This window comes from Staurois parvus, unplaced genomic scaffold (genome assembly GCF_062004578.1).
Source record: "Staurois parvus isolate SC_StPar_1 unplaced genomic scaffold, SC_StPar_1.0 ptg000032l, whole genome shotgun sequence".
In the NCBI taxonomy this organism is placed as follows: domain Eukaryota; kingdom Metazoa; phylum Chordata; class Amphibia; order Anura; family Ranidae; genus Staurois; species Staurois parvus.
The window spans coordinates 592466-618123 of record NW_028317828.1 but is presented as its reverse complement, the minus strand read 5'-3'; the positions used below and the strand labels follow the sequence as shown (position 1 = coordinate 618123).

The following is a 25658-nucleotide window of genomic DNA, read 5'->3' as shown; positions in this document are numbered from 1 at the left end:
ACTGAAATCTGTACGAACAAGAGTCTAGTAAACATCCCGGGTATGATAAAATTTGAAACACAAAATCATAAATTATAATTTAATAAATAATCATAAAAATAATATAAAAATAATAAAAAATTTAATTCAATAATATAATCAAACCAAAAACACTGAAATTTGAAATATAGCGCCAAGTTCGCACATCGCTGAGCTCAGTCGCAAAATCGTTTTCAGTGTCTGATGACGAATTTCCCCACGAATCATTATCACTCAATTCTGCAAGTGGTTCTGATTTACTATCGCTGTTCTCTAGCTGATCTAAACCGCTTTTGACCTAAAGGGACACTTTTTGGATGCCATGGACGTTTCTCAGTTTCCAGGCAGCAAGAACAGACAAAATGCAGGCAGGGCGCCGGACAAAGCACTCGGGACAAAATGTATGTGAAATTGGTTGAGACAGCAATGTTTTACTATGTAAAATATAAAAAAAAAAAAATGACATTTTTTAAAATTTTTAAATTTCCCGCCGCTGGCGGCGCCCGTACGTCCCGACGTCACAGGGACAGGACACAGAAGCCGGATGCCGGCATCGGCCGGAGGAGATGGCCGGGGACGCTGCAGGGGACACATCGTGGGAGCGCAGGGTAAGGTAAGTGAAGAACACATGCCGGAGCAGTGCCGCATGGTATTCCCGAGTGTAGCTCGGGGTTACCGCTTTTGGTACAGAAATGTTACCCCGAGCTACACTCGGGAATACCGCTAAGGAGGTTAAGCTGATCATTCTGCACCATGGCAGTACATATACAGCTACAACTACTCTTGAAGGACACAACATCCTGGTGAGCTTGGGCCTCCCACACCTCAATGTCCACCCTCTACCCCCCGATGGGAATCTGGAACACTCCTACTCCAAGGCGGGATCGGCGGAGAGTCAGACAGGAAGCGGGTTGATGGGTGCACTGGTCCTCTCTTATTCTCTGTCATTTTGATCAAGGACTGGGTCATGCTATTAATGCCTAATTATATGCCGTATCTGTTGATTTTGGGTTAAGTCCCTTGATATCTTGACATGCAAAAAAATTTTTTACAGGTCATTAGACCCTCATTTTGAGGCCTGCAGGCTGTTCCCACATGGCAGTTGATGTGCTACCCCACCCTGTCACTGGATATGGGCAGAGATGTCACTGCCCTGTTGTGGAGTGGCCGCTCTGTTCTCCGTGTCTCGCGGTGGTGGGGTCTGGGCCCGGTTGGCCCTTTAACTTTCTTGTTCTCTGTCTTTTTGGGTGAGGCATCTCACCTACCTGATCCATGGTTTGGTTTAATCTTTTTAACTATGGGGGCTGTTGTGGCCCTGTTTCTGTGGTTTTGTTTTTTGTTTCCTTAATTTGGTACATGATGGTAGTTTTGTACAACTCTGTGGATCTCCTTACCATGGATATGTGGTGTGGACATTGCATAAAATATCTAAGTCAACCATTATCTTCCGGGTTGTAACACCGGATACTCAACCTTTTAGGTCAACTCTTTCTTTCTGTTCCAGATTTTTTTAATATGATAGCCTTGATAGATGCTGCTTTTTCTATATTTAAATATGGTGATTCCTTGTATTTCACATAATGTCCAGGGTTTCAATTCTTTGAATAAGTGCAAAACAGTATAGGCGTTTGGGGGCAAAGATTATACTACTACAAGAGACCCATTTTGCTGCAACTAAACACCCTACTTTTTTCCACAGGTCATATAGGCAGGTGTTTTATACTCTACATCCCACCAAGAGCAGAGGTTTGGCGATTTTCCTACATAATTAATTTCCCTTCGAGGTTCAGCAGGTCTATCGTGATCCTGAGAGCAGGTTTCTTATTATTAAGGGCACCCTTTTTTGGCCGTGAACTAACTAGCCAATGTGTACGCACCAAATTCAGCTCAAGCGACCTTTTCTTCCTGCATTTTTGATGTCCTTGATAGGTTCTTGTCCCCCCATTTATTGGTGGGCAGTGACTTTAATCTAGTGGCTAACCCGTTACTGTATAGAAGTTCCTCCTCTCCCTCTTCCCCTGCCTTCCCTAAATCCCTCACTAAAAGATTACAATCATTCCAGTTGGTCGACTCTTGGAGGGCACACAATGTGGGGGCTAGGGACTATACGTTTTACTCCCATCCGCATGACTCGTATGCTAGGCTGAACTATGTATACTATATATAAAAATGCAGCGCTTGAAAAAAGTGATAATAAAAACACAGTCCAGTGGAAAAAGGTGCTCCGTATATCCTAGTGCAAGTGGTAAGGATTTACACTAACCAGATAGCGTAAAAATATACGCATGTGTATATATATCCTGTAGAGTCCCCTTCTCCCCTCAGATCTGGTCAAGTGAGTAGCCGGAAAAGGTAGATATCCTACGCCCTCTTATGGTAAAAGAGTGGTCCAGCAGATCAAAACGATATCAATCAGAATAAGCCTTCCCCCTTCACAGGAGTTGATAAGGAAATCCCTTGGGGCTGTAAAAGTTGAGGAAGCTCCTCACAGGGGACACAGGGAAACACTCATAGTGTAGTAGGTAAGGCTTTATTATGAAAACATAAGTGCACAGTAAACATAGGGTATAGGCAGGTATGGATGAACACACTGACCCCTTGGTATTAAAGATGGCCGCCGGGCCTCCTCGTGGCACCGGCGGCTTAGTGTCAACGGCGTCCTAGGTCCCACTGACGCGTTTCGTGCGCACGCACTTCTTCAGAGGTGGAACAAGGACCGCCGTGACCGTCTCCTCTAACGTATATACCGTGTCTGGCGCATGCGCACTGATGCGGCGCCATCTTGCCGAAGTCCGGGCGTCCGCAATCGACAAGTGCGCATGCGCGGGTGCCATTTTACCATGGGACAAAATGGATGCAGGTATCTAGACAACGGCTCCCTACTAGTGGAGTCCGGGCATCCGTATTGCGCCACCGCGCATGCGCGGGCACCATTTTGTCATATGCCAAAAGGCAGAATACCCAGCGCTGGCAGAGACAATATTGATAGTATCGGACGTCATATACGCTGTGATAAAACTGCATGTTGGATGGTAATGTGTGGGAAACCCCCTCAGGGGACATCCAATGTGGAATAGAAAAGAAGAATTTAAACAAATTCCCAAGGAATGTGAATTAGCAGGGACAAGGGCTCATAAGGTTAATAATAAATGAACAAGTGTCCTAAATAAGGGGCCAATAGGTGCATAAGCCCCGTAAAATACTCTAGTAATTAAAATATGAATATTTAACCAGAAGGGGTATCACACCCTGTACATAGGTAATAATCCCATATGGAGGGACAAAGCAACATGGTAAATTGGCATTATAAAACATATAAAATACCTGTCACATGGAGGTAAATGAACCAAAAAATATATATATAAAATACATGCTTATGTTCAGCAACACAATAAAAAAACAGATGTCATAGGCATGTGTCATAAAATACAAAAACAAAAAACAGAGGGTGGATATGATCCAGTACTAATAAACATCCTCAATGGGTGTGTGAATAGTGGGGTTACACTTAATGTATGATAACCATACACATGTGGTTAAAAAGGAATTTAAAATAAAAAATAAAATATACAGTAACTCCCCGTTGACCCAAAAATAGAGTCAACGTGGTTTCTTGTGTCAATAACATATGATAAGCCCTAGTGGGTTCAGCTGTTATCAATATAGCAGTTGACGTCAAGCTCAATGTTCAAGCCTGCGGGGTACAAAGTATCCAATTCAAAAATATATTTAGTCTCCATCTGTGAGACCGCCCTGGTCTTAAAGGTTCCTCTCCAATGTGCGGTTACTACGTCAATGCCAACGAATCTCAGACTGGAGGGGTCTCTATGGTGATGTTTCCTATAATGGAGGGACAGGGAGTGTTCCTTGTACCCCTTTTTGATGTTATTGACATGTTCCCGGAGGCGGTCCCTAAGCCGCCTAGTTGTCCTCCCAATGTATTGCTTGGAGCAGGGGCATTCTAATAAGTATACAACATACCTACTGTTGCAACAAATGAATTTGTCAATATTGTAGGATTTCTTAGTCTGATTAGAGGCAAACGTGTCTATCTTTCTCTTCCTCACCCCATTACACTTACAAGCGATGCATTTGTTGCATGGATAGAAACCAGTGTAGCTAAACAGAGAGGGAGGTGGTGTGGGCAAAGAGACCACATTAGGGGCTATTTTGTCCCTCAGAGTAGATGACCTGCGGAAGATAACTTCAGGTTTATCCGGGAGTATCTTAGAGAGCGTGGAATCAGCCTTCAAGATCCCCCAATTTTTAGTGATAATATGTTTTATGGATCTATACTGGGCAGAGAAAGTAGTAATAAATGGACAGACCAAAGTTTTAGGTGGTTTAGTCTGAATACTCAATAATTCCTGTCTGTCCGTATTAGCTATTGATTCCATAGTGCCATCTAACATCGCCTTGTCATAGCCTTTTTCAAGGAATCTATCTTTGAGGATATTAACCTGCGTGTGAAAGGCATCAATACTGGTACAGTTTCTCCTGAGCCTAAGGAATTGTCCTTTCGGTATTCCTGCCAACCAACTGGGATGGTGACAGCTTCCTAAAGGAATAAAGGCTATGACAAGGCGATGTTAGATGGCACTATGGAATCAATAGCTAATACGGACAGACAGGAATTATTGAGTATTCAGACTAAACCACCTAAAACTTTGGTCTGTCCATTTATTACTACTTTCTCTGCCCAGTATAGATCCATAAAACATATTATCACTAAAAATTGGGGGATCTTGAAGGCTGATTCCACGCTCTCTAAGATACTCCCGGATAAACCTGAAGTTATCTTCCGCAGGTCATCTACTCTGAGGGACAAAATAGCCCCTAATGTGGTCTCTTTGCCCACACCACCTCCCTCTCTGTTTAGCTACACTGGTTTCTATCCATGAAACAAATGCATCGCTTGTAAGTGTAATGGGGTGAGGAAGAGAAAGATAGACACGTTTGCCTCTAATCAGACTAAGAAATCCTACAATATTGACAAATTCATTTGTTGCAACAGTAGGTATGTTGTATACTTATTAGAATGCCCCTGCTCCAAGCAATACATTGGGAGGACAACTAGGCGGCTTAGGGACCGCCTCCGGGAACATGTCAATAACATCAAAAAGGGGTACAAGGAACACTCCCTGTCCCTCCATTATAGGAAACATCACCATAGAGACCCCTCCAGTCTGAGATTCGTTGGCATTGACGTAGTAACCGCACATTGGAGAGGAACCTTTAAGACCAGGGCGGTCTCACAGATGGAGACTAAATATATTTTTGAATTGGATACTTTGTACCCCGCAGGCTTGAACATTGAGCTTGATGTCAACTGCTATATTGATAACAGCTGAACCCACTAGGGCTTATCATATGTTATTGACACAAGAAACCACGTTGACTCTATTTTTGGGTCAACGGGGAGTTACTGTATATTTTATTTTTTATTTTAAATTCCTTTTTAGCCACATGTGTATGGTTATCATACATTAAGTGTAACCCCACTATTCACACACCCATTGAGGATGTTTATTAGTACTGGATCATATCCACCCTCTGTTTTTTGTTTTTGTATTTTATGACACATGCCTATGACATCTGTTTTTTTATTGTGTTGCTGAACATAAGCATGTATTTTATATATATATTTTTTGGTTCATTTACCTCCATGTGACAGGTATTTTATATGTTTTATAATGCCAATTTACCATGTTGCTTTGTCCCTCCATATGGGATTATTACCTATGTACAGGGTGTGATACCCCTTCTGGTTAAATATTCATATTTTAATTACTAGAGTATTTTACGGGGCTTATGCACCTATTGGCCCCTTATTTAGGACACTTGTTCATTTATTATTAACCTTATGAGCCCTTGTCCCTGCTAATTCACATTCCTTGGGAATTTGTTTAAATTTTTCTTTTCTATTCCACATTGGATGTCCCCTGAGGGGGTTTCCCACACATTACCATCCAACATGCAGTTTTATCACAGCGTATATGACGTCCGATACTATCAATATTGTCTCTGCCAGCGCTGGGTATTCTGCCTTTTGGCATATGACAAAATGGTGCCCGCGCATGCGCGGTGGCGCAATACGGACGCCCGGACTCCACTAGTAGGGAGCCGTTGTCTAGATACCTGCATCCATTTTGGCCCATGGTAAAATGGCACCCGCGCATGCGCACTTGTCGATTGCGGACGCCCGGACTTCGGCAAGATGGCGCCGCATCAGTGCGCATGCGCCAGACACGGTATATACGTTAGAGGAGACGGTCACGGCGGTCCTTGTTCCACCTCTGAAGAAGTGCGTGCGCACGAAACGCGTCAGGTGGGACCTAGGACGCCGTTGACACTAAGCCGCCGGTGCCACGAGGAGGCCCGGCGGCCATCTTTAATACCAAGGGGTCAGTGTGTTCATCCATACCTGCCTATACCCTATGTTTACTGTGCACTTATGTTTTCATAATAAAGCCTTACCTACTACACTATGAGTGTTTCCCTGTGTCCCCTGTGAGGAGCTTCCTCAACTTTTACAGCCCCAAGGGATTTCCTTATCAACTCCTGTGAAGGGGGAAGGCTTATTCTGATTGATATCGTTTTGATCTGCTGGACCACTCTTTTACCACAAGAGGGCGTAGGATATCTACCTTTTCCGGCTACTCACTTGACCAGATCTGAGGGGAGAAGGGGACTCTACAGGATATATATACACATGCGTATATTTTTACGCTATCTGGTTAGTGTAAATCCTTACCACTTGCACTAGGATATACGGAGCACCTTTTTCCACTGGACTGTGTTTTTATTATCACTTTTTTCAAGCGCTGCATTTTTATATATATGAATTGTGGGACTTTATATGCGTTTTCCTGTATGTTCAGCTGCTGCCACTATTGATGAGCGCTTACTGTATATTTTATCTTTGAACTATGTATACTGTTCACCGATCCTCCTGGCCAACTCCACATCGGCGGTGATACATGTATGTTCGTGGTCAGATAATAATATTGCGTCACTGTCTGTTACCTTTATAGGCCTAGCGTCGACTCTGTATTCTTGGCGACTGAATGACTCTATGCTTACAGATGCTGGCCATAGTCATGCGGTAGCCACCTCAATTCAGGAGTATTTCCAGTTAAACAGAACTCCTGATATTTCCCCAGGTATGTTGTGGATGGCGCATAAGGCTGTTCTTAGAGGTGGCCTGATTTCTATGGCAGCAACCAGGAATAGGGACCTCTAGAAATGCATCCAACAGCTCACAAGAGAATTGGAAGCACATTATAGAACTCATGTGGGTAACCCGTCCCTTTTGAACAGGGATATAATATCGCAAAAACATTTAGAATTGAACACCCTGCTGTCCCTAAAAAAAACTAAAAAAGCTTTGCGTTGGTCTAAGGCCTCTTTTTTACTACACAGTAACTCAGCATCGACCATGTTTGCACGGAAACTTAACCGATCAATACGCACATATATAAGCTAAGTAATAAACATGGTAAAGTTTCCTTCTTGCCCCACGAAGTCCTGGCAATTTTCACAGAGTTTTGCTCCACTCTGTTAGCCTCCCCACAGGCGGTTCCCACTCCCTTGGATATCTCGTGGCTTGACACCTTACCTCTTCATTTTCTTATGCCCATCTCCTAATGACCCTTGCACCTTGGAGGAAATAACACGAGTTATTGGCTGTCTGAAAAATTCTAAAGCACCAGGCCTCGATGGGTTCTCGGCCAGTTATTACAAGCATTTTGCCCCTCTGTTGGCCCCTTCCCTAGCATCTATGTTTAATGAAGTTTTACAAGGGGCAGTTTTCCTGACGAGATGCTCTTGGCTAACATGTCCCTGATACCTAAATATTTAAAAGACAAACCACAAAACTACAGACCCATCTCTGTTATGAATAACGATATTCAGCTGTATCTTGGCAGATAGATTGGCAATAATTATCTCCTCTTTATCTCATCTAACCAATCGGGATTTATCCCTGATAGGCTTATCACTGATAACATTGAACATAATTCAAGATGCTAACTTGCACTCAAAAGAAGTGTTTTTGATGAGCTTAGATATTAACAAGGCCTTTGATAGTGTCCTCTGGCCGTACTTGTTTACACTGTTGCAGAAATTTAGCTTTAGTGATGTCTTCATACTTTGCTTAAGATTTGGCATGGGCGTCCCATCTCATTTCTGGGTAGAGTCACAACCGTAAAAATTAATGTTTTACCTAAACTTCTTTATTTATTTCTAGCTCTCCCCATATCGATCTCTAAGACATTCGTGGACCGTTTTCAACGCGTTATAAATAACTTCATTTGGAGAATATCGATGTCCACATTTTACATCGTCGGTGCTCTTTAAATCGCAACAAGCAGGGGGCTTAGGCCTCCCTAACTTTTGGCTTTATTACCTAGCAGCCCGATTATCTCAACTAGCTCACCGGTCGACTATTAATTCCCATATACCTTGGGTCAGATTTGAATGACAATCAATACGCCCGTTTTATTTACAGGGTTTATTATGGACAAATGTTCCCCCTCGCTCGTTGTTGACTTATAATTCGATTGTTGGTCATTCCTTGACTCTCTGGTCCCACTATAAATCTAAATTGGGTCTTATCTCCCCGGTTTCATCTGGTTCATTGTTTTTCGGTGACCTGAATTTCGTCACGGCGTTCTCGTCTTCGCAAATTTTTCCCTGCTGGTATGTTTGGGCCCTTATCACTCTGATTTTCAGAGAGGTGGAACTTATATCTCCTTCGATAAGTTACGTAGGCTTTTTGATATCCCGCTTCATGAACATTACCGATATTGACAGAGAAGACACTTTTTTAACTCTTACTTTGGTTTGACACATTAGTCCACGATCACATTTTTTTAACATATCAGTCGTGACTCTCCCAGATGTAGGGGTCTCATCTCAGATTTATATCGCTCCTTTTTGGATGCCTTCCCTACTCCCCCCCTTGTATAGACAGAAATGGGAGGGAGATTGCGGTGCTACTTTCTCCGATGAGGACTGGGATTCCATGGTGGACAGGGGCGGACTGACAACTCATGGGGCCCCCGGGCAATAGGGGATCATGGGGCCCCTCTGTCCTTGCCCAAACACAAAAAAGCCTATGAAAAAGGTACCAGGGGCATCTCATGGGGCCCCCTATTGACCCCGGGCCCTCGGGCAGTGCCCGAGTTTCCAAATGGTCAGTCCGCCCCTGATGGTGGATAATATACGGAGGGGATCTAGATCGCTCTCGCTCTGTGAGACAGCCCTTAAAGTTTTAACTCATTGGTATTATACCCCCTCTAGACTACATATCATGTCCCCAGGGACATTGCACCTCTGCCTCGCTGGAACCCTTATGCATGTGTTTTGGGCTTGTCCTAGTCTCTCCTTGATCTGGAATAGAATCTTGATGGTGGCCTCTGCCTTGGCGGATACTCCATTAACTATGTCTATGCAAATTTGTTTATTGGGTGCTCCTATTTTGGGTGTTCCTGTCAATGAGGTGAGGCTAATCCACATGATTTGTGTCTCATCCTTATGGGCCATTGCCCTTCATTGGAAGTCACCAATGGTTCCTTTGGCCTCTGTCCTGCAGAGAGTTGACATGGTTATGCTCACGGAACGTATTAACTATACACTGCTAGATAGGATGCACTTGTTCAACAGAAAATGGGATGGTTGGAAGACATATCGGCATTTATTTTATGACTGATAGTCTATCATGGTTTGATGTGCTTTGAATCTTTGTAAACAACTTGGTTGTTTTGTATTTCTTACTGACTGCCTTATTCATGTATGTGCATTTATATTTTTTATGCTTGTATTTTCTACTACTGTTATTTACCTATGTGCCTTTTTCTTGAGGTGTTTTGATCCTCAAGAGGTTATACTGTTATTTCTGTCTATCCTTTAATTTTTTTATTAAAGGATAGACAGAAATAACAGTATAACCTCTTGAGGATCAAAACACCTCAAGAAAAAGGCACATAGGTAAATAACAGTAGTAGAAAATACAAGCATACAAGCATAGAAAAAGAGATGACGCAATGGTGGGATATTTTATTATTACAGAAATATTTGGAATTTAAGAGAGTCCCCAGAGGACTGAGAATCACTAAAGTCTGTTCCTTTTTAGATGAGGATTTAAAGGAAGAGTGGATTAGATGCTTACAAGAATGTAGTAGGATGTGGGTGCAATATATAATACAACAGTGAGAGAATAATCTTAATAAAATCAGACATGATATCACTGCTATACAGGAATTAACCATATTCACTGACCTTGACTCCTTTAATATATGGAATGAGAAGGTCAATGAACAACTGGTCGATTCTGAAATCAATTTGATTAACAAAACATCTGGGAAATTTGGGAGCGATAGACCCGACTAGCTAAATGGTCGAGAATTTATTTGGAAAAAGAAAAAACAATATTATGCTAAAGATAGTAATACAAATAAAATCATTTTTACAGATGGGGCAGAGATTATGACCACTAACAACCGGCACTCAAAAACAAAAAACAGCTATAAAGACCACCCAACACATACATTCCGGAATAATTATAAACATACACACCAAACAAGGACCTTTAACAGTTACCTCCATAAGAACAATTATACTAGTAACAATAAAGAAAATGAGAAACAAAAAAGGACAACTATCACCATCCCAGAGGACACTCTAGGGAGAATAAGAAAAATAATCCTAAAGGCCAACAAAAAGGAAAACCCACATATATATCTCTAAGAAACAGGGAATAACTTTGAAAAATACGAATAAAAAATTAGGAAGCTTGCACATCTAACAGTGAGGTCATTTATAGACATAGTTGTGTAAATAGGCCTACATTCTTTCAACAAACCAATAATAAGTCATCCTCATACAAGAAAACAGCTGACTATTGGACCTACTTATAGTAGTACAGAGGACATGGAATACCCAGTTGAAAGTGTAACTAATTTCTTTGAGAATGAAGGCACCCCCGATACCGAATTAGATCTTAGTGGCACCTCTCCTTTTTTAGGAAAGAAAGCTGCAGGGAACAAAAAAGAAAAAAGAAGCGCACCAACCTTGCGCATTACCTCAGTAACCAAAATTTATTAAATAAAAGAATGGTACTCACAAACAGCGAATAAAAACAGGCATGTCAGTCCTCAAAGGGACTTTAAAGGCAAGATGCAAATGCGAATCCCATCATGGAGGAAGCCACTCAGTACAGCTGACGCGTTTCGAAGGACAAGCCTTCTTCCTCAGAGCCTTTAAAGTCCCTTTGAGGACTGACATGCCTGTTTTTATTCGCTGTTTGTGAGTACCATTCTTTTATTTAATAAATTTTGGTTACTGAGGTAATGCGCAAGGTTGGTGCGCTTCTTTTTTCTTTTTTGTTCTTCCTCACAGTTCTGTTTGGGCTTCCCCAGCCTTGATGTGGAGCTGCACGACCTTAACTATTTCGGTGGTCCCCTCCTTGCTTTTTTGGAGTCTGATTCCATCTACTTACCACCGGTCTGGGTCCCGGAGCGCAGGAGATATCGCATTTGGTTCTGTTACTCAGGGACACAGAATTGTTACTCAGGGACACAGAATTGTTACTGAGGGACACAGAATTGTTACTCAGGGACAGACACAGAATTGTTACTCAGGGACAGACACAGAATTGTTACTCAGGGACAGACACAGAATTGTTACTCAGGGACAGACACAGAATTGATACTCAGGGACAGACACAGAATTGTTACTGAGGGACACAGAATTGTTACTGAGGGACACAGAATTGTTACTGAGGGACACAGAATTGTTACTGAGGGACACAGAATTGTTACTCAGGGACACAGAATTGTTACTGAGGGACACAGAATTGTTACTGAGGGACACAGAATTGTTACTCAGGGACAGACACAGAATTGTTACTGAGGGACACAGAATTGTTACTGAGGGACACAGAATTGTTACTGAGGGACACAGAATTGTTACTCAGGGACAGACACAGAATTGTTACTCAGGGACAGACACAGAATTGTTACTCAGGGACAGACACAGAATTGTTACTGAGGGACAGACACAGAATTGTTACTGAGGGACACAGAATTGTTACTGAGGGACACAGAATTGTTACTGAGGGACACAGAATCGTTACTCAGGGACACAGAATTGTTACTCAGGGACAAAGAATTGTTACTCAGGGACACAGAATTGTTACTGAGGGACACAGAATTGTTACTGAGGGACACAGAATTGTTACTCAGGGACAGACACAGAATTGTTACTCAGGAACAGACACAGAATTGTTACTGAGGGACACAGAATTGTTACTGAGGGACACAGAATTGTTACTGAGGGACACAGAATTGTTACTCAGGGACAGACACAGAATTGTTACTCAGGGACAGACACAGAATTGTTACTCAGGGACAGACACAGAATTGTTACTCAGGGACAGACACAGAATTGTTACTGAGGGACACAGAATTGTTACTGAGGGACACAGAATTGTTACTGAGGGACACAGAATTGTTACTCAGGGACACAGAACTGTTACTCAGGGACACAGAACTGTTACTCAGGGACACAGAATTGTTACTCAGGGACACAGAATTGTTACTCAGGGACACAGAATTGTTACTCAGGGACAGACACAGAATTGTTACTGAGGGACACAGAATTGTTACTGAGGGACACAGAATTGTTACTCAGGGACAGACACAGAATTGTTACTCAGGGACAGACACAGAATTGTTACTGAGGGACAGACACAGAATTGTTACTGAGGGACAGACACAGAATTGTTATTGAGGGACAGACACAGAATTGTTACTGAGGGACACAGAATTGTTACTGAGGGACACAAGAATTGTTACTGAGGGACACAGAATTGTTACTGAGGGACACAGAATTGTTACTCAGGGACACAGAACTGTTACTCAGGGACACAGAACTGTTACTCAGGGACAGACACAGAATTGTTACTGAGGGACACAGAATTGTTACTGAGGGACACAGAATTGTTACTCAGAGACAGACACAGAATTGTTACTCAGAGACAGACACAGAATTGTTACTGAGGGACACAGAATCGTTACTCAGGGACACAGAATCGTTACTCAGGGACACAGAATCATTACTGAGGGACACAGAATCGTTACTGAGGGACACAGAATTGTTACTGAGGGACACAGAATTGTTACTCAGGGACAGACACAGAATTGTTACTCAGGGACAGACACAGAATTGTTACTCAGGGACACAGAATTGTTACTCAGGGACAGACACAGAATTGTTACTGAGGGACACAGAATTGTTACTGAGGGACACAGAATTGTTACTCAGGGACACATAATCTTTGAATTAAAGAGTATGTCAGACAACATGCAGAGGAGTGGCAGAGGAGGCAATGTTTTAGGAGCGAGCAGACGTGGCAGCAGAGGAAGGGGTCGAGGCAGCACTAGTCGCAGCCAGAGGCCAGTGCTCCCGGTGTCATCCAGCGGTCGTGTCTCCACCGACAACCCTGCCGTCATCGATTGGTTGGCTCGGTCGTCTTCCTCTTCCCAGGTCACCTCTGACACCTACAGCCAACGGTCGGTGGGTACGTCAGACACAACCGTTAGTTGGCATGGCCCGGGAGCAAGCCCACTGAAATCACGTGTCCTCTACCTGCCCCTGTCCTTTGGTGTTCCCTCACCAAGCGAAGTATCGCATGCTGTGGGCTCAGCCCCACTGTACAGTGAGGAAGAGCTAACAGAGGGCGGTCAGGAACGGGGGGAGACATCCGCCTTTTCAGCAGCCAGGCGAAGAAGTACTGGCGAGGAGAGTGGCTCGGTAGCCGGTGTAGAGACAGGTCTGTTTCCTGACCCACACGCAGCCGAGGGGGCTAGTAGTGAGGCGGAGACCCTAATTGATGATGATGAGGCTGATCGCACTTGGCAGCCTCGTCGTCATCAGGCTATTGCTTCCGCATCATCAGGAGAAGAGGGTGCCAGCTTGGCAGCGAGCAAAACAGTCGGTGGATTGCCCAGGAGGCAGCAGGGTCGCAGCAGTGTCAGTGGAGGCAAACGGCCACGGACTAGAGCACCAGCTCCACTGCAGCCTACCACCACGGCCAGTAGTGGTGCCGGTGTGCACGGAGGAAGTAGCAGTCAGCCAGTGAGGAGTATCGGGGGCAAAGTTTCCTACTCGGCGGTGTGGCAATTTTTCGTCAAGCCGCCCGAGGAAGTAAACGTAGCCGTATGTCGACTATGTGGCCAGAAAGTCAAGCGTGGCCAGGGGGCCCATGTTGGGACTACAGCGTTGCGGCAGCATATGCAGCGTCGCCATTTGGTGGCCTGGGAAAACCGTGATAAAGATACGGCGGTTCTGCCTGCCCCAGCCCCCGCTCCATCACCCGCTCCGTTACTTGCTCCGTCACCCGACGTCAATCGCCCTCTATCAGCCAGTCAAGGCTCCAACACCTCTGCTGAGGGGAGTTGTCGCTCGTTGGCATCTTCAGATGCTCCTTCTCCTGCTACTCCTCTTCACGGATTCCGTCAGCAGTCTTTCTTGGAATCCGTTTCCAAGAGACAACAGTTTGCGAGCACACACCCGACGGTGCAGAAGCTGAACGTCCTCCTGTCCAAGTTGCTGGTGCTGCAGTCCCTCCCTTTCCAAGTGGTGGACTCAGCACCTTTCCGAGAAATGATGGCTTGTGCCGCGCCGCGGTGGAGAGTGCCAAGCCGTCATTTCTTCGCCAAAAAAGCAGTGCCAGCCCTGCATTCACATGTAGAAGAGATGGTGGGCCAGTCTTTGAGCATGTCGGTCTCTGCCAAAGTGCACGGCAGCGCCGACGTGTGGAGCTGTAACTACGGTCAGGGACAGTACATGTCATTTACGGCCCACTGGGTGAACGTGGTGCCGGCACAGCCGCACCAGCAACTTGGACAGGTCACGCCGCTTTTGCCTCCACGTTTGCACGTCCTTGGTCCGACAAAGATGTCCGCCTCTACCACCTCTTCTTCCGCCGTGTCCTCAGCCACCACCCCCGTGCCAAGTCCCATTACCCGACCGGCATATCACATGTGCAGGGCGCAACGGTGTCACGCTGTGCTGCACCTGGTATGCCTTGGCGAACGTAGTCACCCAGGGGAGGAACTTCTGAGTGTAATGAACAGAGAAATCGACAGATGGCTATCTCCGCGCAAACTGAAAATCGGAACCATGTTGACCGACAATGGAAAGAACATGGTGTCTGCTCTGCGTCAAGGAAGGTTGTGCCATGCGCCATGCATGGCTCACGTGTTCAATCTGGTTGTCAAGCGGTTCCTAAAATCCACCATCCCACTGCAAGACATCCTTAAAATGTCACGTAAACTTTGCATGCATTTCAGCCATTCCTACACCGCAAAGCACACCCTCCTTGAGCTGCAGCGGCAGAACGGAATTCCACAGCATCGCCTGATCTGCGACGTTGCAACAAGGTGGAATTCAACCCTACACATGTTAGACCGCCTTTACGAACAGCGAAAGGCCATCACCGATTTCCTGATGTTACAAGCGGATAAAGGTACTCCCCTGTGTAACTTAGATGTCAGCCATTGGCAGCTCATGCGTGACACCTGCCGCTTGCTCAGGCCCTTTGAGGAGGCCACGCTATTCGTGAGTCGGCAGGACTATGGGATGAATGACGTCATTCCTCTGTTGCACATCCTGGAACAAATGCTGTTAACAATGGCTGGTCAGGGTGCGGTAGACGTGGCGCACAGATCTCAACGCCACATGACCCCTGTGGGGGCAGGACAGGAAGAAGAGGAGGAGGTAGAGGAGGACATTGGTGCTCAGGAATTATTGAGTGAAATGGGTGGTTTTTCCACTCAGCGGACAGGAGTGGAGGAGCAGGAGCATCTGGTAGAGGAGGAGGAGGAGACAGAGGACCCAGACGCACCGTGGCAGTATGCTGTGGAGATGGAGGCAGGGAGTCCCTCGCATTCCTTGGCGCAAATGGCCCATAGCAAGCTCGGTTGCTTGCGTAGCGACAGCCGAATAATAACCATCAGACAGAGGGATGACTTTTGGCTGTCCACCTTGTTGGACCCTCGCTACCGTTCAAAAATGGTGGCCTTTTTCACACCTGCTGAGAGGGAGGCCAAAATAACGTACTATAAAAACCACCTATGTAGTCAGTTGGTCTCTGCCTTTCTGCGCCAACGTCCATCCTCAGACACTGTGGGCCCTGTGCGCTCGCGTTCCGCTGCCATGGCAGCAGGGGAGGGGTGGGGTGGTAGGAGCAGTGGCAGCTCCACCAGCAGCGGCTGCAACAGTCTGCAGTCGATGATGAGTAGCTTTCTTCACCAGCGCAGTGAGGAAACTACTAACCAGCCGCAGCAGCAGCAGCATCAGGTGGACCTGGAGCAGGACCTCTAACAACAGGCTTGGGCCTACTTGGACAGCACCCTGCCAACCGAGGTAGACAATCCCCTTGACTACTGGGCAACGAAACTTGACCTTTGGCCCCAACTAGCTGAATTTGCCCTTGAAAGGCTGTCATGCCCGGCCAGTAGCGTGGCATCGGAGCGCGTGTTTAGTGCGGCAGGAGGTATTGTAACTCCGCGGAGGACACGACTGTCCACCCAAAGTGTGGAGAGACTCACGTTTGTGAAAATGAATCAGGCGTGGATTAGTCTGGATTTCAAACCACCAGTTCCTGACACAACTGACTAAATCCGCCATGAATCATGCCCCAAACATGTGCCACTTTCAGGTCTCCTCACACTGCTGGTGTGTTCCATTTTGTCATAGGGTGCTGGCAGATTACGGGCCTCCCATTGCTGCTGCCAGGCCTGTAATCTGCCATGGGCCCCTGTACCGCCTCCTCATGCTGCTGCCAGGTCCAGAGTGTCTAATAGGTCCCTGTACGGCCTCCCTTTGCTGCTGTCTCCATCGCCACACTCTGCCATGTGCCACTTTCAGGTCTCCTCACACTGCTGGTGTGTTCCATTTTGTCATAGGGTGCTGGCAGATTACGGGCCTCCCATTGCTGCTGCCAGGCCTGTAATCTGCCATGGGCCCCTGTACCGCCTCCTCATGCTGCTGCCAGGTCCACAGTGTCTAATGGGTCCCTGTACGGCCTCCCATTGCTGCTGTCTCCATCGCCACACTCTGCCATGTGCCACTTTCAGGTCTCCTCACACTGCTGGTGTGTTCCATTTTGTCATATGGTGCTGGCAGATTACGGGCCTCCCATTGCTGCTGCCAGGTCTGTAATCTGCCATGGGCCCCCCTACCGCCTCCTCATGCTGCTGCCAGGTCCACAGTGTCTCATGGGTCCCTGTACGGCCTCCCATTGCTGCTGTCTCCATCGCCACACTCTGCCATGTGCCACTTTCAGGTCTCCTCACACTGCTGGTGTGTTCCATTTTGTCATAGGGTGCTGGCAGATTACGGGCCTCCCATTGCTGCTGCCAGGCCCGTAATCTGCCATGGGCCCCCGTACCGCCTCCTCATGCTACTGCCAGGTCCAGAGTCTCTCATGGGTCCCTGTACGGCCTCCCATTGCTGCTGTCTCCATCGCCACACTCTGCCATGTGCCACTTTCAGGTCTCCTCACACTGCTGGTGTGTTCCATTTTGTCATAGGGTGCTGGCAGATTACGGGCCTCCCATTGCTGCTGCCAGGCCCGTAATCTGCCATGGGCCCCCGTACCGCCTCCTCATGCTGCTGCCAGGTCCACAGTGTCTCATGGGTCCCTGTACGGCCTCCCATTGCTGCTGTCTCCATCGCCACACTCTGCCATGTGCCACTTTCAGGTCTCCTCACACTGCTGGTGTGTTCCATTTTGTCATAGGGTGCTGGCAGATTTCGGGCCTCCCATTGCTGCTGCCAGGCCCGTAATCTGCCATGGGCCCCTGTACCGCCTCCTCATGCTGCTGTCTCCATCGCCACACTCTGCCATGTGCCACTTTCAGGTCTCCTCACACTGCTGGTGTGTTCCATTTTGTCATAGGGTGCTGGCAGATTACGGGCCTCCCATTGCTGCTGCCAGGCCCGTAATCTGCCATGGGCCCCCGTACCGCCTCCTCATGCTACTGCCAGGTCCAGAGTCTCTCATGGGTCCCTGTACGGCCTCCCATTGCTGCTGTCTCCATCGCCACACTCTGCCATGTGCCACTTTCAGGTCTCCTCACACTGCTGGTGTGTTCCATTTTGTCATAGGGTGCTGGCAGATTTCGGGCCTCCCATTGCTGCTGCCAGGCCCGTAATCTGCCATGGGCCCCTGTACCGCCTCCTCATGCTGCTGCCAGGTCCACAGTGTCTCATGGGTCCCTGTACGGCCTCCCATTGCTGCTGTCTCCATCGCCACACTCTGCCATGTGCCACTTTCAGGTCTCCTCACACTGCTGGTGTGTTCCATTTTGTCATAGGGTGCTGGCAGATTACGGGCCTCCCATTGCTGCTGCCAGGCCCGTAATCTGCCATGGGCCCCCGTACCGCCTCCTCATGCTGCTGCCAGGTCCAGAGTCTCCCATGGGTCCCTGTACGGCCTCCCATTGCTGCTGTCTCCATCGCCACACTCTGCCATGTGCCACTTTCAGGTCTCCTCACACTGCTGGTGTGTTCCATTTTGTCATAGGGTGCTGGCAGATTACGGGCCTCCCATTGCTGCTGCCAGGCCCGTAATCTGCCATGGGCCCCTGTACCGCCTCCTCATGCTGCTGCCAGGTCCACAGTGTCTCATGGGTCCCTGTACGGCCTCCCATTGCTGCTGTCTCCATCGCCACACTCTGCCATGTGCCACTTTCAGGTCTCCTCACACTGCTGGTGTGTTCCATTTTGTCATAGGGTGCTGGCAGATTACGGGCCTCCCATTGCTGCTGCCAGGCCCGTAATCTGCCATGGGCCCCCGTACCGCCTCCTCATGCTGCTGCCAGGTCCAGAGTCTCTCATGGGTCCCTGTACGGCCTCCCATTGCTGCTGTCTCCATCGCCACACTCTGCCATGTGCCACTTTCAGGTCTCCTCACACTGCTGGTGTGTTCCATTTTGTCATAGGGTGCTGGCAGATTACGGGCCTCCCATTGCTGCTGCCAGGCCCGTAATCTGCCATGGGCCCCTGTACCGCCTCCTCATGCTGCTGCCAGGTCCACAGTGTCTCATGGGTCCCTGTACGGCCTCCCATTGCTGCTGTCTCCATCGCCACACTCTACCATGTGCCACTTTCAGGTCTCCTCACACTGCTGGTGTGTTCCATTTTGTCATAGGGTGCTGGCAGATTTCGGGCCTCCCATTGCTGCTGCCAGGCCCGTAATCTGCCATGGGCCCCCGTACCGCCTCCTCATGCTGCTGCCAGGTCCAGAGTCTCTCATGGGTCCCTGTACGGCCTCCCATTGCTGCTGTCTCCATCGCCACACTCTGCCATGTGCCACTTTCAGGTCTCCTCACACTGCTGGTGTGTTCCATTTTGTCATAGGGTGCTGGCAGATTACGGGCCTCCCATTGCTGCTGCCAGGCCCGTAATCTGCCATGGGCCCCTGTACCGCCTCCTCATGCTGCTGCCAGGTCCACAGTGTCTCATGGGTCCCTGTACGGCCTCCCATTGCTGCTGTCTCCATCGCCACACTCTGCCATGTGCCACTTTCAGGTCTCCTCACACTGCTGGTGTGTTCCATTTTGTCATAGGGTGCTGGCAGATTACGGGCCTCCCATTGCTGCTGCCAGGCCCGTAATCTGCCATGGGCCCCCGTACCGCCTCCTCATGCTGCTGCCAGGTCCAGAGTCTCTCATGGGTCCCTGTACGGCCTCCCATTGCTGCTGTCTCCATCGCCACACTCTGCCATGTGCCACTTTCAGGTCTCCTCACACTGCTGGTGTGTTCCATTTTGTCATAGGGTGCTGGCAGATTTCGGGCCTCCCATTGCTGCTGCCAGGCCCGTAATCTGCCATGGGCCCCCGTACCGCCTCCTCATGCTGCTGCCAGGTCCAGAGTCTCTCATGGGTCCCTGTACGGCCTCCCATTGCTGCTGTCTCCATCGCCACACTCTGCCATGTGCCACTTTCAGGTCTCCTCACACTGCTGGTGTGTTCCATTTTTTCATAGGGTGCTGGCAGATTACGGGCCTCCCATTGCTGCTGCCAGGCCCGTAATCTGCCATGGGCCCCCGTACCGACTCCTCATGCTGTGACGTTGCAAGAAGGTGGAATTCAACCCTACATATGTTAGACCACCTTTACGAACAGCGAAAGGCCATCACCGATTTCCTGATGTTACAAGCGGATAAAGGTACTCCCCTGTGTAACTTAGATGTCAGCCATTGGCAGCTCATGCGTGACACCTACCGCTTGCTCAGGCCCTTTGAGGAGGCCACGCTATTCGTGAGTCGGCAGGACTATGGGATGAACGACGTCATTCCTCTGTTGCACGTCCTGGAACAAATGCTGTTAACAATGGCTGGTCAGGGTGCGGTAGACGTGGCGCACAGATCTCAACGCCACATGACCCCTGTGGAGGCAGGACAGGAAGAAGAGGAGGAGGTAGATGAGGACATTGGTGCTCAGGAATTATTGAGTGAAATGGGTGGTTTTTCCACTCAGCGGACAGGAGTGGAGGAGCAGGAGCATCTGGTAGAGGAGGAAGAGGAGACAGAGGACCCAGACGCACCGTGGCAGTATGCTGTGGAGATGGAGGCAGGGAGTCCCTCGCATTCCTTGGCACAAATGGCCCATAGCATGCTCGGTTGCTTGCGTAGTGACAGCCGAATAATAACCATAAGACAGAGGGATGACTTTTGGCTGTCCACCTTGTTGGACCCTCGCTACCGTTCAAAAATGGTGGCCTTTTTCACACCTGCTGAGAGGGAGGCCAAAATAAAGTACTATAAAAACCACCTATGTAGTCAGTTGGTCTCTGCCTTTCTGCGCCAACGTCCATCCTCAGACACTGTGGGCCCTGTGCGCTCGCGTTCCGCTGCCATGGCAGCAGGGGAGGGGTGGGGTGGTAGGAGCAGTGGCAGCTCCACCAGTAGCGGCTGCCTCAGTCTGCAGTCGATGATGAGTAGCTTTCTTCACCATCGCAGTGAGGAAACTACTAACCAGCCGCAGCAGCAGCAGCATCAGGTGGACCTGGAGCAGGACCTCAAACAACAGGCTTGGGCCTACTTGGACAGCACCCTGCCAACCGAGGTAGACAATCCCCTTGACTACTGGGCAACGAAACTTGACCTTTGGCCCCAACTAGCTGAATTTGCCCTTGAAAGGCTGTCATGCCCGGCCAGTAGCGTGGCATCGGAGCGCGGGTTTAGTGCGGCAGGAGGTATTGTAACTCCGCGGAGGACACGACTGTCCACCCAAAGTGTGGAGAGACTCACGTTTGTGAAAATGAATCAGGCGTGGATTAGTCTGGATTTCAAACCACCAGTTCTTGACACAACTGACTAAATCCGCCATGAATCATGCCCCAAACATGTGCCACTTTCAGGTCTCCTCACACTGCTGGTGGGTTCCATTTTGTCATAGGGTGCTGGCAGATTACGGGCCTCCCATTGCTGCTGCCAGGCCCGTAATCTGCCATGGGCCCCTGTACCGCCTCCTCATGCTGCTGCCAGGCCCGTAATCTGTCATGGGTCCCTGTACGGCCTCCCATTGCTACTGTCTCCATCGCCACACTCTGCCATGTGCCACTTTCAGGTCTCCTCACACTGCTGGTGTGTTCCATTTTGTCATAGGGTGCTGGCAGATTACGGGCCTCCCATTGCTGCTGCCAGGCCTGTAATCTGCCATGGGCCCCTGTACCGCCTCCTCATGCTGCTGCCAGGTCCAGAGTGTGTCATGGGTCCCTGTACGACCTCCCATTGCTGCTGTCTCCATCGCCACACTCTGCCATGTGCCACTTTCAGGTCTCCTCACACTGCTGGTGGGTTCCATTTTTGTCATAGGGTGCTGTATGGCCTCCCATTGCTGCTGCCTCCACCGCCACACTGTGGCTCCACACTCTGGTTTTGGCCCCGTGACTGCCCAAATGAGTGAAGTGTGCGGTGATTCTAAGATCGACGGCACTCATCTGCATGTCATACTGACTGACAGCATTATTTCTCTTCCCCAGCAGACTCCAAGGGCATTTAAATTAAAGGTACAGTGTTCTGCACTAATATAAAGGCTCTCTGAAGCCTATAAACACCCTTTTATAAGTTAAATTCGCAACGAATATATTCGCCTCGAATCGAATTTATTCCTCGTATTCGCCGAATCAGCCGAATCGAATTTTTGAATACTTCGCTCATCTCTAGAACTCACCATCAAAAGATATTTTGCTCTAAAGGAAGAATCTACGAGCAGTGATGAAACAATGGAACTAGAACCATCCATTGCCACCGTCAATGATGACCCAGCCCTAGAAATCCTAGAGGAACTCTATCTAGAAGGGCTAGAGGGTGACCATATGGTATACCTACCAGAGGTATTAGATACAGACACTACGGTAGCCAATTAAATGATACACACCACCTTTAGACCTCAATCCAAGTTCTTTTCCCGTTAGGCCAAAGGGAACTTCATTTCTACCTTCTTTGGAGGTAGTGTTCAATAAGTTCAAAAATATGGTCCAGAACTTTAGCTCTTCAAATAAAAAAGAAATAGTAAAGATCTCTTTAATGACCCTATTGACAAATTGAAGCAAAATCAAGAGGTTGTCATAAAACTGGCAGACAAAGGGGGCAGCCTAGTGATACAAAACAAGGAAGATTATATGAATGAAGCAAGAAGGTTGTTGGGAGACACAGATGCACATTTAAAACTGACGAAAGATCAGTGACATACACTAAAGAGCTCAAACAGCTGTTAGATCTAGCCCAAGTAACAAGGTGTTAACCAACAATGAATATTATTTTATTTTTAGAAAACACTCGGTCACACCCCATTTTTATCACATCCCTAAGGTGCGTAAGAGCATTACAAATCCACCAGGAAGACCTATTATAGCTGACATTGATAGTCTTACTAGTAATTTGGATGTTATATAGATTTTTTTCTTACAGGATATTGTTACTAACCTTCCATCCTTAGTTAGCGATTCAAGCCATATATGTTAGAAATTCTATCTCACTATCAGTGGCAACCCAGCTATCTATGCTAGATGTGGCTTTCTTAAAAACATCTATAGCACATGAACATGGTCTTAGAGCCATCCTATATTATTATATTATTTTCACCCATGTAGTAGATGAAGAAAACAGGTCTTCTGGGACCTGGAACTTAGAGCGGCTCAGAAGTGACCATTTACTCCAAAACTCATTTTAAATCTAGTGGAAGCAAATCTGTTTTACACGCCAAAATCAGTCACTGTTAGAAATCAAATTTATGATTCGGCAGTTATATTGATGGCAAGCTTGCAAAATATTTGGTTTTTATGATTAATCATAATTAATATTAATATGTGTGAATGGTCTTTTGACAAATGGTAGTATTACAATTCTTCAATTATAGCTGAGACCGAAAGATATGGGTAAGTTAGCTGAGACCAGCTAAACCAGCTGAAGACTATATTTAGGCATAGCTGGTTAAAAGTCTCTGGTAGTAAAATGTCAAAGGTATTAGAAGTGACTTACTATTACATAATGTATTTTAATAGTATCTGTGTGTTTTTAGTATACGTTTCTAATATTGATACATATATAGATTAGTGATTATACATTGATATGTTGTTAAGATATGTTCTTAAGTTATATTGTCATACTTCCGCCTTCAGAAATATTCCGCTACTTGCAATTGAAACACTTCTACGCCCCTTACGCAATGGTTGCTAACCCAACACAAGCCATGTCCTCCTTTGAACGAACTTGTAGTAAAGACCCTCACAGACGTTGCCTCATTTCATACCTGTACTCTCTCCTTACAACCCTGTCTGAAGATTCCCTACCTTCTTACGCGCGGAAATGGGATTTGGACCTGGGCCACGAAATTGATCCCTCGGATTGGGACCGTATTTGGTCTACCACCAAGGGGTAGTCGCAGAATATTGTGGCTTTGGAGACCAACTACAAAGTCTTAACCCGTTGGTACTTAGTACCAGCGAGAATAGCTAAATATACCCCTAACTATTCTTCAGCATGCTTCAGAGGTTGCGTAGACCCGGGCACTTTCTTCCATACATGGTGAAAGTGCCCAACCGCCAGGATCTTCTGGACGGAAATATTCAAAATGCTCTCCTTATTAAGTACGAAAAACCTCCCTCCTAACCCGCTAACAGCGTTACTTAACCTACGACCACCCGAAGTCACGAAACTACAATTTAAGCTTCTATTACAGGTTACTACAGCTGCCAAACAGGTCATTGCCAAATCGTGGAAGTCTACGTCGCTTAACACTACCGCGGTCCGAAACAAAGTAACCCAGGCGATGATCCTTGCTAAAGTAGAAGCCACAATCTTGAATACTATCCCCAAATTTAGGATGATTTGGGACCCATGGGTAGAACACTTTCTACCTTCTAACTTTGATGAAATTCTTCTCACCCCGTAACCAGCACTCCTAACTATTCTGGTACCCTCCCCTTTACTCTTACAGCTCCCCTCTCTTTTTTTTTTCTCTTCACTTGCGGAGTCGCATACCTTTCCCCCGTCTTCTCCCACCTTCACATTCCCCGCCTAATATTGTTCACCAGTTCTTACCTGTTACCGTTCTGAGGTTTACGGTTAATACTGCATTCCCAAGAAAATTCACTGTATAAGTATTGTATACTTTATTTGTTTTATCTATGTTACCCCTCCCTACGAACAAAATAAAAAATTTTGAACAAGTTATATTGTCATTTAAATATGAATAGCTGAGGTTACATCATTAGCTTATAGTATTATGTACATCAGCATCTGTACCTGTCCATCAAACATCACATATATAGCGTCCACTCTCTTCTATGAAACTGCTTTGCTAAGCAGTAATAATTTCCATAAAAGGTATTAAGATCACTAGGTATGACGCTTGTTCCTATATAAAAGGTCCATAAGGGACAGAGGAGACACTCACACGCTAACACTGACACTTTGACACACACGCACACACACGTGTGAGAAGCTGGAACAGGTGCTTACTGAAGACAAGATCATCACTTCCGTCTATCTCCGGTTTCGTCCCTGAGTCTCGTGAAGGACAAGAAGAAGATGGACGTTGCACACGGTCAGACAGTTATGACAATAATAGTGACTTTTTCTTTAAACTTCTGCTTGATATTTCTACAGTAGTTTTATCTACATGGAACTGTTCATGATACGCTTTACATTGTTATTTTAAGCCATTGTGTGATAGAATAAAATCACACTTTATTTTTTATTTCAACGGCTCTTTCATTCATAATTGCCTCAAGACACTAAAAGAAGTATTATATGTGTCTAAAATCCAACAGTCACCATCCTAGATGGATATACAACGTGCCCTATGGCCAATTCTGTAGATTATAGAGAACATGTACCTGAGAAAAAGGACTATGAGGAGCAAAGTAGCATACTTAAAAATAGGTTCAGAGAGAAGGGGTATAATGATTCCCATATAGAAGATGTATACAATAAATATTTCTTAGACTATGACAAGACACCAGACCCTCATAGTAAACATACAGACAAAAGTGAACCGATTAAACATAAGGTTAGGTTCATTACTCGTTACACCAGCAAATCATTTCAAAACTGAACA

At 46.8% G+C, this 25658-nt stretch overlaps 1 protein-coding gene across 2 annotated transcripts in view; it reads left to right on the top strand.

Moving 5' to 3' along the window:
• Positions 1 to 25658, top strand: part of LOC149470725 (leukocyte antigen CD37-like) — a 391182-nt gene that overhangs the window by 216293 nt on the left and 149231 nt on the right. Inside the window, exon 4 of one of the 2 annotated variants that reach the window (XM_089660920.1) lies at positions 24279 to 24734. The exons of the other annotated variant lie outside the window; for it this stretch is intronic. Coding sequence (XP_089517046.1) covers positions 24279 to 24334 — 56 coding nt within the window. The 3' untranslated portion in view covers positions 24335 to 24734. Of the gene's footprint in view, positions 1 to 24278; positions 24735 to 25658 lie in introns of those variants that run through there. 2 annotated transcript variants of the gene reach the window in all.